The 12098-nt window shown below is 41.4% G+C and overlaps 1 protein-coding gene across 6 annotated transcripts; it reads left to right on the top strand.

Annotated features, from left to right (window-relative positions):
* The first annotated feature begins 44 nt into the window (after window positions 1-44).
* Nmdar1 (glutamate ionotropic receptor NMDA type subunit 1) lies at window positions 45-12014 on the top strand. 6 transcript variants are annotated; one of them, XM_076304808.1, is made up of 17 exons: window positions 47-803; window positions 1193-1444; window positions 3184-3378; window positions 3806-3906; window positions 4006-4179; window positions 5261-5374; window positions 5824-5971; window positions 7168-7381; window positions 7463-7597; window positions 7868-8025; window positions 8247-8481; window positions 9230-9378; window positions 9576-9733; window positions 10217-10389; window positions 10792-11045; window positions 11123-11196; window positions 11626-11762. In XM_076304808.1, exons 1-16 carry the CDS (start codon window positions 639-641, stop codon window positions 11165-11167), a joined length of 2670 nt encoding a protein of 889 aa, XP_076160923.1. In that variant the 5' UTR covers window positions 47-638; the 3' UTR covers window positions 11168-11196; window positions 11626-11762. The 6 variants fall into 6 exon arrangements, with proteins under 6 accessions (XP_076160924.1, XP_076160920.1, XP_076160923.1 ...); XM_076304805.1 differs by having other exon boundaries at window positions 46-803; window positions 10792-11196; XM_076304807.1 differs by having other exon boundaries at window positions 11123-11654.
* The last annotated feature ends 84 nt before the right edge of the window (window positions 12015-12098 follow it).

Below are 12098 nucleotides of genomic sequence, written 5' to 3'. Positions count from 1 at the left end.
CGATCGTTTCGCTCGAACACAAGACGGAACGACGAACCAAAAGGAGGAACAACGGAAACAGAACGCCCGGATGCGGAATCGTCGCGAACGGAACCGTATAGATCCCTCGAAAATGTATAAAAACACCCTAAAATTGCGATAGTGGGGACGCAGTCTGTGCGCAGCATCCGAACGGATCAATGAATCTCCGAGTTCGGTCTCAGATCCACCTTCGCGCTCGACGTTAACGCCGGGTCGTCTGCTCGCCGGAGAACTCGAATAAGGGCGTGAACGGTTTTCGAACGAATTCTCGTTGTTGATCGAATTTGACGAAAATCGCGCGTACGATCCGGCGAGTGTCCTGCAGTCTCTACGTTCGAATTTCGTCTTCGAGAGATTTGCGGAGACGGGGCCACACCGTGGCGTGGACGCGTGACTCGATACCTCGGTTAAACAAATTCCGTCGTTCGCGGTATTTCGTACGTTCGTAACGTTACTTCGTACTCGTTCGGAGATCTCGCGCGACGTATCGAAGATCAATCACCGATTTCTACGGTCCACTGTGCCACGTTTCTCGCCATTTCTCTCCTATTCACCGGTCGCTCTCGGGAAAGAGTCGCTTCGGAATCTATATTTCTCGTCGTAGATCGAACCCCGCGATGGCGAAATACGAAGGAGCCTTATTATTCCTTCTCCTGATTGTCCTGAACGACGAGGTCTACAATGGACTCGCCGCACGCCAAGCAAACAATCCCAACCTCTTTAAGATCGGCGGTGTATTGTCCAACGAAGAGAGCAAAGCTCATTTCAGGGAAACGATCGACGTAAGTAACACGCGGACCGCGTCATTCCCCGAAGTAGATTCGTTAACACGCGGACAGGGGTGGGGGGATAGGAATTGGGGGAGGGGGGCAGCTTGACGACCCTTAGAACCAATTTTTGTCTCGCGAGTTTTTCTTTTTCCCCGAATATCACAGCCTCGTTGATTTGTTAAAAAATCTTCAAGTACGAGCTAATTTCACCGACCTTGTACCCCGATGGATTGGTCGCGATCGAAGAGCTTCGAGTTCGAATGCAAATCGACGTCGCTCGCGACTAATTGAATTCGCGACTACCGCAACAACGAAACGTTAGCTATGCGAAATCGTGGAGAATTATTGCGCTTTTATCGGTCCCCGAGGTACGCGTTGGTCACTTTATACCGGTTTTCCAGCATCTGAACTTCGATTCGAAATACGTCAACAAGGGAGTGACCTATAAACATACCGTAATTCAAATGGACTCCAATCCAATTAGAATGGCTCTGAGCGTGTGCAAGTCTTTGATCGCCGAGCAGGTCTACGCGGTGGTGGTGTCTCATCCTCTTACGGGAGACCTGTCGCCGGCCGCTGTTTCATACACCAACGGATTTTATCACATACCCGTTATAGGGATATCGTCGAGAGACTCGGCGTTCTCGGACAAAGTGAGTTGACAATAATGTTCAAAAGAGAATCCGTATCGATGGAGGCGAGGTGTCCCTTTTGGTACCGATGTTCTCGAAAAACGTAATTTTACCGATACGATACTGTTCGCGAAAATCGTTGCGATTCTTCGTATTGTACAAGACTGCATATACGTTACCAGTTATGCGCAGGGTGTTTCAAAACGTGTGGGCATAAGTTGAAAGATGAATTCAGCCTACTGAAATGAACAAAATAAATTTGTATACGTCCGATATGACCTTGTTCCCTAGGTACAGTTGCTTTTGTCTTCCGGTAGCTCTTGTGACAAATTCTTGAATTGTTTAAAAGTAATTTTTCTCGTGTACGACCTTTTCAAATACATTGTCGTCTAGGGGTGGAGTACAATTGTCCCTTAAGTGGCTTTCGTTTTGATAATACACTGAAAATCTTTGAATTGGAAATATGCTAGATATACGGAAGCCATGTTTCAAACTTTATAATGGAATAAATTGACTAAGGAAATACAAATCCAGTCGTATCTATTATTATAGGTTTAATTATAAAAAGGAGCATCCAGTCGTATCTATTATTATAGTTTTAATTATAAAAACGAGCATCCAGTCAACCAGCTTCTAGTTGTATCTATTATTATAGCTTTAATTATAAAAAAAAAAAAAAACAATACATTATGAAGACGCGATCGGTCGAAAAAAAAACCGTGGAACGCACTAAGACTGGACACATCGATTGTCAGATTTAGCAAAGGTACCTAGACTTTGGTTTCAAAGATGTCTACCTCGAGCAATATCTGTAAAGACAGTGGAACAATTGGTATAATATAAAAATATCTATAATTTGGAAACAAGGGTTAGTGTACTGAATTCGCCCTTGAAGTTACGCATACACGTTTTGGAACACCCTGTACGTCCAAAGCGATCCAGAAACCGATAAACTTTGTTAGCATATTTGGGAGGTCATTTCGTACAAAAACTGTTACATACACCCGTGGGTCGATTCCTCTTCGTTCTCGTGATATGGAAGGTGAAGTGTTGTAAACTACGAGCAATCGAATGCATTCAAACTACTTAACTTTCAACGATGATTATTTATTAGAAACTGCGTAAAATTGTTTTTTACTCCGATTTGCACAACTTGCGTCTCTACTCTGCAAATCACATTTAACGATTCGCTCTTATAAGTAAAAAAACGTGTATCTGTACTTTTAATCTTATCTCGAAAACAAAGACGAATCGACCCACGATGTATATAATACTTTTTGGTTCGGAGTGACCTTACAAGATTCAGTACCGATATAAATCTTCACTTTTCCTTTCGAAAGATTAAAACCTCTACTAATAATTTAAAAATTCGAATTTCGAAAGAATGGTCACAGAGTCGGGTACTAAAATTTGGTGCAGGAACAAGTAGGTCGTTGAATCGCTCTCGTTGCTATATCGAGATCTTGCCCTATCGACGTCTGTCCGTATACTATAATGCACCATCGTAATTGATAAAAGTACAAGTACGGTTAAGCTTCACTTGTCTCCCGAGAACATCCAATAAACTTGAACTATAGAGTCGTATCCATGTAACTTGATCGATGATGTACGTTCAAAGGTTTTGCGCAAACGAGATTTCCAGTAATACCACTTATTACGTCAGTATCATATTATCGGCATTATTACGTGACGTGCTTTAAATATTTGTTGTACGTCCGTGAAAACAAATAGACGTTTCGAGATGCGATGTATTCTTCCAGAACATTCACGTGTCCTTCCTGCGTACAGTACCACCGTACTCGCATCAAGCTGACGTATGGGTGGATATGTTGAAACACTTTAACTACATGAAAGTGATCTTCATCCATAGCTCCGACACGGATGGTCGTGCATTGTTAGGAAGGTTCCAGACCACTTCTCAGAACTTAGAGGACGATGTAGAGATCAAGGTGCAGGTAGGTATCACGAGTATATCCTCGTATTTGAAACCTTCGAGAGAGACGGAAGAACGACCATCTACGAAAATGTTCAAAAAACAAATACCCTCTGTTCGAAAGCAATCTCGATGACCTTCGAACAGCGCCACCCTTAATACTTCTACGTTTGATAAAAAATAAACGAATATAATTCTATATTAGCCAAGGAAATCAATTTTTGTTAACTTATTCTGAGAACTCTATTACTCTTTTGGTAAATTGAAATTAGAAACTATATCGACAGAATTGAGACGGTGTTGGAAAATATATTTTTAAAAGTATATTGTAAACTAAAGCGGCCAACAGTTGGAAATTTTATCCAAAATAGCCATCGTAGATTTAAAGTTGGAAAAGACGTTTCGGCCTCGTGGATGCAATGGTAATTCACGTGCGTGCTTCGAAACAGGTCGAATCTGTTATCGAGTTCGAACCCGGCCTGGAGAGCTTCACGCAACAACTCATGGAAATGAAGAACGCGCAGGCGAGAGTGTGTCTCTTGTACGCCTCGTGAGTATACATTTTTTTTTTAATTTTTCATCGTCCTCTTCGTTGTGTCTGGAATCGACGCGAATACACGAGGATTTCTCTTTTCCAATTGGGGAACAGGAAGACCGATGCAAGCGTGATCTTCCAAGATGCAGCAGCTCTGAACATGACCGGCGCAGGATACGTATGGATTGTCACGGAGCAAGCCTTAGATGCGCCCAACGCACCGGAAGGTCTTCTCGGCTTGAAATTAATTAACGCGGAGAAAGAGGAGGCTCACATCGAGGATAGCCTGTCAGTTCTTTTCTAATTGCACGTTGACGTCTACGCATCCGTGTCACGTGTAGCTTCCTGTTTAGACAAATTTACCACTTTTCTTTCCCCCTTTACCTGCCTCCGCTCCCGATGCATACGCATGCGAAAAAAACTTCGTCACACGAGCGTTATCGTAAACTGGGGGAACATTTTCGTAACATTTTGCCTCGTAATGGAAAAATTTTAACGTTTTTACGTTCTCTTGGAATATTCCATTACAACGTTACACCTCCCGGACTTTTTACAACGAGTGCGATAACGTCGAGTAATTGTGTCCCTGGTCTTTTTTCAAATGTTAATCAATCGCCGATTAATGTTACCCAGTTTGTGTTTTCCCTCGTACAACAATCCGACAAACGCGAAAAAAAATCTTTTTCACGTTCTACTTTCTCCGATGTTCCAGATGCTACTGTTTTGCATGCGTTACGTATGTACGAACACGCCACACTGATTTCACAGCGATCTACAACTGATTTCAGATCACTGGATCACATCTACATACCCTTCTAGTACACCTTTCAAAAATCTCTACGAGTGGATATAACAAAACGTTCACCAAAAAAAAAAAAAGAAAAATAAAAACAAAAAAAACAACGCTGTACTTTAAACATTAGAATGTTTGTGTGTACAAGTGATGTTGCTCTCGCGTGAGAAATACTTCGAGGATCGCTGACTCCTTCAGACGCGTAAAAATATTATAATCACCGTTCTGGATGAGTATTATTCTACAGAAGAAATATAGAATTACCATACAAGATGAACACTACGATGTAAAGATATTGTAATCACCACCTAGGACAGGTGTGTTATTGTATACAACAACAAAAATTTAATCGTCATCCAGGGTTGACAGTATTGTACTAAAAAATATATATAAATACCATCCAGGATGGATACTGAGATATTATAATCGCTAATTGATAAAAAATGTGAAATTTTTCAAAAGCACAAAGGCGAGAAAGGATTCGTGGGATGTCTGAAGGAGTTCGGACGAGATCGACAAACATTTCCGTAACGATTTTTACGCGGATCTACGTACTCATCAGGACGTATGTTTCAGGGTGATCCTAGTGTTCGCTTTAAGGGCGATGAATGAGTCGGAGGAGATCACGGAAGCGCCAAAGGACTGCGGGGACTCCGGTTCCATATGGGAGACTGGGAAGAGACTATTCCAGTACGGTTCGCCTATGCAATTGTTCTTACTAAAAGAAAAAAATGCTGGACGGATGGTTCGAATTATTTACTTATCCGGATAATCCGAATATTCTAGATAGCCACGGATTTTTCGATATTCGTCAAATACAATATAATGTTTACACCGTGGGTAAACTTTACACCAATAAAAAGTTTACACCGTGGGTAAACTTTACATCAATATAAAGTTTACACCGTGGGTAAACTTTACACCAATATAAAGTTTACACCGTGGGTAAACTTTACACCAATATAAAGTTTACGCGTTTATATATTTGATAATATTTATACTTTTGGAGAAAAACTTCGAATATTCGATTGCAAGTACGTCGTGACAATATTATTCGAATAATTCCAGTCCTGGTTATTAGTCTCGTAGGATAGGATTTTAGTAGCATGACGCTCTATCACCGGTTTTCATTAATTTAGATATATTCGCAAGGAAATATTGCCAGATGGTGCTACCGGTAGAGTAGCCTTCGATGATAACGGGGACCGTATTTTCGCTGAGTACGATATCGTCAACATCAAGGAGAACGGCGAACGGGTCTCCGTTGGACAATATTTTTATCCAACTGTAAGCGGTATTAATACTAGATTTACCAACCAGTAAAAACAACTAGTTTCAACTGCTTGTACAAAGAAATTTACTTCAAATTCCATAGCATATTTTCAAAAGACTTTATAACTTTTTCTATTATATAGATATAATCAATTTCATAAGTCCCTCTTTTTCTTCAATCATCAATTTTCCCGAGCCACGTACGAGGAACACCTTGACACTAGAACTAAGGATGGTGAAGGTATTACTGTTTGTATCAGATCATATACGTATCTTTGAAGCTAGACGGGTAAAGGGTAAATTAATTTACCATTAGTTGTAATTATTTTGATAATTGGACAAAGACACCGTTAATAATTGAGTAATTTTAAGAAGAAACTTGAAACAAGTCAAATTGACCTCTTTGGTAGTTCTAGTGTTAATATACCGAAATTTAACGATAGTTCTAGCGTTAAGGAACGTATGTAGTTCAGTGAATGGTGCAATCGAGCAGGAAATTATTCTATGTGTAAAATTGAACTATCCCTGCAGTTACTTGGCTACAAAAATTTCTTCCGATCAATTTGATCGCGAATCGACTTTTTTCAACAAAAATTGACATCCCTACTCCAAACAATTCGCTCGATAATGTTCATCTGAAACAAAGTACACGTGAAATTGTTAACGATTGTATTATCAATATTTATCGCGACATTGACATTTCTTACGTGTACAGATAATTAAGTGCACGTGTATCTCATCAAATTTTTCAAATCAATTCCTCGAAAACAAAACCGCGTACGAAATGAAGTCATTCTTCTTTTTCGACTTACATTTACACGCAGAATAATCCCCTGACTGATTGTATAATATCTGAAATGCATCGTTATTTATCGATTCGGTGAGAAAACCTTTCACACGAAGTACATTGTACTCGAGGTGACCCACTGAACGGAATTCCCTTTTTAATTTCTCGTTACCTGTATTTTCGTAGGTGTCGAAGTGAACTTGAGTCTTTCAAACGACCAAGGTCACCTTGACCTCTTAGAAATTATAAGACGTAGAAAATTAAAAACGTGACCTATTCTTCGGATAGAATGTATTTCGACTCGCCCTGTATACGTTATTTAAAACGATTAAAGGAATCTGATCCTCGAAGTAATCGATAATTGAAAATCCTAAGTGGTGATAATGCTCGATAAAGATATTGTTACGTTCGTATCGCCTCGTAGAATGGCACCAAGATGAAGCTGAGCGTGAACGAGTCGAACATAACATGGCCAGGACGAGTGAGCACCAAACCGGAGGGTTTCATGATTCCTACGCACTTAAAAGTGCTCACAATCGAGGAGAAGCCGTTCGTCTACGTTCGTGAAATTACCGACGGTGACACGTGTCTACCGGAAGAGATTCTGTGCCCCCATTTCAACGCCACCGAACACGAGAGTAAGGATTCCGGAAGATGTTAACGTTGTACAACGAACTGTTGCGCGTCTCATTGTCCGCGACGCGTTTAAACGTTTCCAGGCACGAGAACGTTCTGCTGCAAGGGATACTGCGTGGACTTGTTAAAAGAACTATCGAAAACTATAAATTTCACCTACAGCCTGGCCCTCTCCCCCGATGGACAATTCGGCAGCTACGTGATCAAAAATAGTTCAGGTGCGAGGAGAAGTAAACTCTGCTCGCAAGATCGAACGAGTACAATCTTAAACTTAATGCGTTCTGTGCAGCAGTGTACCTAAGCTCTTTGAGTGGAAAATGTCGAGAAGAGACTCGTGTCGTTTAAAAGAGTCGCGGTGACCTTAATTTTTGTTCGAGAGAAAAGTTTCTTAGAAATTTGTACCGTTGACCCGAGGAACGCATTAGAGTTAAACGTACGAAGGAAAGGAGGACGAAAATAATCATTGTTTCGTTTGCGATTGGTTACAGTCGGAGGTAAGAAAGAGTGGACAGGATTAATCGGTGAGCTGGTCAACGAAAGAGCGGACATGATCGTCGCGCCCTTAACGATCAATCCTGAACGCGCCGAGTTCATCGAATTCAGCAAACCCTTTAAATATCAGGGCATTACTATTCTTGAAAAGAAGGTACACACTTTGTGGGCGGAATAAGTAAATTTTGGACCCCAGTACGAAATTGCAAACTTCGAGTCGATTTTTAAGGGTGTTGTTAACGGTGTCGGACAATTTCTCTCGTCAAGAGCTTAACCGTAAATAAAAATTGGATTCTTGGGTCCAAAATACCTTACGAGACTCGATGTAATACATTGTTCTTTGTAACGGTATGAAACAGACACCTCGATCTCTAGCCATCAAGATCATCGACCCTGGTATCGTTCCTGCAACCATTCAGCAACACCCTTTGGATACTGGTGATGGTGTCGGTGCACGTAGTGGCTCTAGTTCTGTACCTCCTCGACCGGTTCTCGCCTTTCGGGAGGTTCAAGCTAGCAAACACTGACGGTACCGAAGAGGACGCCCTCAACTTGTCCAGTGCCGTTTGGTTCGCTTGGGGAGTCCTGCTCAACAGCGGTATTGGAGAAGGTTCGTGTCGGAGATTAAGTTAACCGAATCAACAAGATTGAGTGACTAATGTATTACACATAGTTGTATAACCGAAACTGGTTCAGTACGTTCTGTTTGGTCGAAGGTAGAGGAAGAAGTCGAACGGTACGAGGTCTTCCTGCAACCTCTTAATCGACCGATGCACGCGCAAAGTGCAATTGCATTTCGTTTTAAATAGGACTGTACATATTTTTCTCCATCGTAGATCGATTCTTTTGATAATTCTGTGTACGTAACACGCCTAAATGCAATTGGACGTAAATGCAATTTACATTTTGTTCCAAATGGAACTACACGTTTCTTTTTTGCTTCGAATAAATTCTTTCGACAAGTATATATAACAGACGCAAAGCACTTATTGCATTTTGTTCAAAATGGAACTGTATCTTTCGTTTGTAGCGCGGTGTATCCCGATAATTTCGCGTGTAACCGAACGAGGGGGAACTGTGTTCGAAAAATAAATACACGCTGTTGTTACTACCGCGGGCAGCGTGTCTTCTCGACGATCATTAACATTGAACCTTTCAGGAATATATTTATAGCCAATGCTATTATCTTCTTTTGCCAGCCGAAGCGTAATTAAATCGATCAAACAAGGGACAGAAACGTAGTTGCGTGAAAATATATTACCTATATATATCGTCCCGTGTCATCCAATCTACCGTTGCAATAAATTGGACATTTTCGAGCTTTTATAAACATTGACGCTAATTCGATGTTATCGTAGGTACTCCACGAAGCTTCTCTGCCCGTGTATTGGGCATGGTTTGGGCAGGATTCGCGATGATTATTGTGGCCTCGTATACTGCCAACTTGGCCGCGTTCTTGGTGTTGGAACGACCAAAAACGAAATTGACCGGGATCAACGACGCCCGAGTAAGAATCGAGAAATTACGAATCTCACTTTGTCCACGATGTAGCCTGATCAGATACCACATTTCATCGGCGACAGATCTCTGCATTTAATGCATATATCGTGCATAGCTATCGTTACCTTTGCTGGCGTCGGTATTGATTTTAGTCAAGGTAGCAGTAATGTTACACGACTGACGGAATTTAATGCATGCTCGTAGCTGAGGAACACCATGGAAAACTTGACGTGCGCTACGGTGAAGGGCTCGGCGGTGGACATGTACTTCCGGAGACAGGTAGAGCTGTCGAACATGTACCGTACGATGGAAGCCAACAACTACGACACAGCCGAGGAGGCCATCAGAGATATCAAAATTGGGTAGGAAAGGTTCATCTTCCCTCTTCTTGAACAGGGCCTGAACATCTCTGTTCGATCTTTTGGAATAGATACCTGCGAAATTACGACGTATTTATTTTTCGTTTACAGAGGTGTTATTGCGTACCAGGGACGTGTTTATCATCTATAGTATTGCTACTGCTTCTAGGGTGTGGTTCTTTCTAAATTAAAATTAATAAAAAATATACGTTAAAAAAATTAATCAACGTTACTGTCTATGGAAAATAAATTGGGTTCAATTACAAGATACAAGTTTTCGTCAATACTCGACCATCGACCTAGTTTATCGTTATCGTTAACACGCGAGAACTTTTCAATTTTATATCGGTGTAAAAAAATAATTCTGTTAAATATCATTCGCAACTTTCGAAAGATAAAAACTGCGCGCTCAAGGGTTAACGGTAACGCGAAATAATAATGCTCGTAAGTTGGAGACTGGTTACTTTGAGGACGATTCACTCACAGGAAACTGATGGCCTTCATTTGGGATAGTTCCCGGCTGGAATTCGAGGCTGCCCAGGACTGCGAATTGGTAACAGCTGGAGAATTGTTTGGTCGATCGGGTTACGGGATTGGCTTGCAAAAAGGGTCTTTATGGGCCGACGCTGTAACACTGGCCATCTTGGACTTTCACGAAAGTAAGGATCGTTCTACCTTACACCGAATAATTAGAGAATTGGCTATCGTTCAAGTCGCTTCAACATTCGTCACCATTTCCAACCGACTTACTAAGAGACTTACTACCGACTTAGTAAGAAAGAATTTATATATGGTCCGAACGAATTCTAACGATCTCGCCTGGTCGTTCTTTTTTTTTCCTCGACAGTAAACGTAAGCCGGACGTACGATAAAAATATTCCCAAGTTAAAACGTGCAACGTTTCTTTCATTTCTAATATTTCGCTTATACTTCCGAACTGACCAGTGTTCTAATTATTCCGTCCGATACATTGTCATTTTGTCAACGACAAAATTACCATTTTTTATTGCGTTTAAATTTTACCATTTATTACTATTATATATATATTGCGTATTTTTAAGGTGGTTTCATGGAGGACCTCGACAAACACTGGATTCTCCAGGGTAATATACAACAGTGCGAGCAGTTCGAGAAAATGCCGAACACCTTGGGTCTGAAGAACATGGCCGGTGTGTTTATAGTCGTGGGGGTCGGTATCATCGGTGGTATCGGTCTAATTATCATCGAGGTGGCGTACAAGAAGCACCAGATCCGCAAGCAAAAGAAGATGGAACTGGCGAGACACGCCGCGGACAAATGGAGAGGTGCGATCGAGGTAAAGAGAACTAAGCGCAGATCGACGGGCATAATCGAACTTTTTCTCTCCGATATCTTTCGCTGTCCTTTCCTCAGAATTCTGTGTTTATCAGTAAACCGCAGGCAGCCAGGATGAAGTAGGAGCAACGCGGGGAATTCTATGAGACCTAGTAACGATATTAAACACGATCGTCCAATGAACACATCATAGACATGAGCACAAGTTTCGCTACACAAGCTTTAGGGATGAGACAAGTAGTCAGGCTTTCATTAAAACCGGTGCAAGATACGATTACTGATCGCGGAAAGGAAAACAACCATACATCGTATCTTGCACCTGAATCGCTTCAATTTACAATAGCATTAAATATTTTTCAAGTCGGCTTCGTCATGTTTAAAATAAGCTTCAGATTCAACTTATGCTACCCAATTAGAAACGCAAAGTATGATTATAGTTGTACTTTGATACAATGCATTGTAACATGTAAGTCCAATTAGCGTTAGTCAAAGCAAAAGAAGCGAGCGCGGCCTTATTTTTCGGCGTATCAGTGAGTTATTCTAATCGTGTGTTTTGGTTTTTTTTTTTTCTCTTAACGCAGAAACGGAAGACTCTACGTGCTTCGATAGCCGCTCAACGAAGAATTCAAAGTAACGGCCTGAACGATCCAACGACCGTGAGTTTAGCAGTGGACACAGTAGCTAGGTCTAACGTGGCCCCACGAAGCCCTGGTCGCGCATGGCCAGGCGACAGCGATATCCGTCAACGACCAATCCCACGCTCGGATGATATCAGACTATCACCGGCCGCTTACACGGCAGATGTCTCGCACCTTATAGTGTGAGCCGCACCGATTATCATCGATTATTCGTACCTTAGTCATAAATATCGAAGTGTTATTATTACCGAGGTAAACTGCGGTAGATCTACAGATACGTGTAACTGTGTTGAGAATACGTTTGTTTTATACAATAAAGATTGTTGCTTTAAGATTCTCGATATAATTACGTCCCTCTCTCGGTCGGTAAATGTACCCCAATCGTACTTACCGCATGATAATACAGCGTTCGAGTT

The sequence above is a fragment of the Ptiloglossa arizonensis genome, chromosome 2 (assembly GCF_051014685.1).
Source record: "Ptiloglossa arizonensis isolate GNS036 chromosome 2, iyPtiAriz1_principal, whole genome shotgun sequence".
NCBI classification, from domain to species: domain Eukaryota; kingdom Metazoa; phylum Arthropoda; class Insecta; order Hymenoptera; family Colletidae; genus Ptiloglossa; species Ptiloglossa arizonensis.
This window is presented reverse-complemented; position numbering and strand designations above follow the sequence as displayed.

Excerpts from the sequence above, each read along its gene's own strand:
- Nmdar1 (XM_076304803.1), top strand. The coding sequence starts at position 639 with ATGGCGAAATACGAAGGAGCCTTATTATTCCTTCTCCTGATTGTCCTG. Across the intron at positions 5,375-5,823 it reads ACTGGGAAGAGACTATTCCA|ATATATTCGCAAGGAAATAT; the intron begins GTACGGTTCGCC and ends TCATTAATTTAG. Across the intron at positions 7,382-7,462 it reads CAACGCCACCGAACACGAGA|GCACGAGAACGTTCTGCTGC; the intron begins GTAAGGATTCCG and ends AAACGTTTCCAG.